Here is a 1,868-nt window from a genome sequence, read left to right as displayed (position 1 = left end):
CAGACAGTAATGCAGGTGGTAGACGGGCAGTAATGCAGGTGGTAGGCAGACAGTAATGCAGGTGGTAGGCGGGCAGTAATGCAGGTGGTAGGCAGACAGTAATGCAGGTGGTAGGCGGACAGTAATGCAGGTGGTAGGCAGACAGTAATGCAGGTGGTAGACAGACAGTAATGCAAGTGGTACGTAGGTAGTAATGCAGGTGGTAGGCAGACAGTAATGCAGGTGTCTGGCAGACAGTAATACAGGAGGTAGACGGGCAGTAATGCAGGTGGTAGGCAGACAGTAATGCAGGTGGTAGACAGACAGTAATGCAGGTGGNACACACACACACACACACACACACACACACACACCAGTGTTTTTAGGACAACAACACCGCGGAGAGGAGAGCCTGCTGTTGTTCCCACCGTCTGCGGCACCGCGGCGCTGCACCGCCCCTTCCCGGCTGAGTGGGACCCGATCGCAGCAACCTGACACCGGAGACGGCCGCTCCAGACAAGCCCGCAAACGAGGCGTTCCCAGCCGCCCGCATCACACCGACAGATAACCATCTCCTCCGTCCGCCTGGCTCCAAACACCGGGAGGGGGAATCATCTCCGTCCACCGCGCACCAGGATAGCTGAGACGGACGACGACAACTTTATTTCATTTTAATTTTATTATTTTATCATTTATAATCGAGAAACGAGACTGGACGAGCTGAACTAACTGGTTAGCTCTGTGGCTAGCGTCCTTAGCCTCCATAGCAACTGGAACAATTTTATTTTTTATGTTGTCATTTTTAGCCACAGAGTGAGAAAGGTGGACTTCCCTGAAGACGGACAGCTGGTCTTTAAACGCATCGCCTCCTTGTTGGGGTGTTTTATCAATTTTTATCCGCTTTTTTCCCAAGTTTTCTAGTTCCAGACAGTAGCCGCTTCGGGAAGCTAGCATGCTAGCTCGCAGATATGGACGCTGTTTGGGGGAGAGTTGCGGACGGCTTATCCGCCAAACAAGTTAGCTGCTCGGCTCATCTGTTTACTCCCACCCGGAGAGAAAAACAGGAATAAATCYCTTTATTTGCTGGGTTGTTATTAGTAATCAAACTGCGCGACTCCATCACAACAACCTTTTTTTAATTTTATTTTTTCCCACATCATTTCTCAATGTGTCTTTCCAAATCTGCTGGAGCAGTTCAAGGTGTTGAGCTGACGTGACGTGAGGAGGGAGAAAGGCTTAGTAACTACAAAGAAGAAGAAGAAGAAGAAGAGGACCAAAAGAAGTTTTAATAAAACACACAGCAGGACTCGGGAGGAAAGCTGATGGACGCCTCTGTCATGGCCGGGAGTCGAACCGCCACCGAATTAATCGCGAAATTCTGTTTCTGCCTGACGATTCTCCTGACTGCAGTGGCTGGTGAGTCAAAACCATTGATTTGTTTTACAGTCAGAAATGTGATTCTTTTATTAGCTGATGCTCCCCTTCACAACCAGCTGGTATTTACTGACACCAGTCGATTCAGAGTCTGGTCATGATTTGAGTCAGTAAAAAATAACATTCAATTCGATGTTTAATCTCGATACGATTCAGACTCTTATTGTGAAAGGATTGTGTGACTTATTGTGACAAGATTCAGACTCTTATTGTGAAAGGATTGTGTGACTTATTGTGACAGGATCCAGACTCTTATTGTGACCGAATTCAAAATCTTATTGTAACAGGGTTCAAACTTTTATTGAGACAGGATTCAGACTCTTATTGTGATGGGATAAGACTCTTATTGTGGCGGGATAAGACTCTTATTGTGTCAGGATTCAGACTCTTATTGTGGCAGGATTCAGGCTCTTATTGTGGCAGGATTCAGACTCTTATTGTGGCAGGATTCAGGC

At 47.1% G+C, this 1,868-nt stretch overlaps 1 protein-coding gene across 3 annotated transcripts in view; it reads left to right on the top strand.

Annotated features, from left to right (window-relative positions):
* Positions 1 to 429: 429 nt before the first annotated feature.
* Positions 430 to 1,868, top strand: part of bmpr2b (bone morphogenetic protein receptor, type II b (serine/threonine kinase)) — a 24,701-nt gene continuing 23,262 nt past the window's right edge. For 2 of the 3 annotated variants that reach the window (XM_014032717.1, XM_014032716.1), the window contains exon 1: positions 431 to 1,395. In XM_014032717.1, coding sequence (XP_013888171.1) covers positions 1,302 to 1,395 — 94 coding nt within the window. In that variant the 5' untranslated portion in view covers positions 431 to 1,301. Of the gene's footprint in view, positions 1,396 to 1,868 lie in introns of all 3 variants that reach the window. The other variant, XM_014032718.1, reaches the window with a different exon arrangement.

This window comes from Austrofundulus limnaeus, unplaced genomic scaffold, assembly GCF_001266775.1.
Source record: "Austrofundulus limnaeus strain Quisiro unplaced genomic scaffold, Austrofundulus_limnaeus-1.0 Scaffold1519, whole genome shotgun sequence".
NCBI lineage: Eukaryota > Metazoa > Chordata > Actinopteri > Cyprinodontiformes > Rivulidae > Austrofundulus > Austrofundulus limnaeus.
This window is presented reverse-complemented; position numbering and strand designations above follow the sequence as displayed.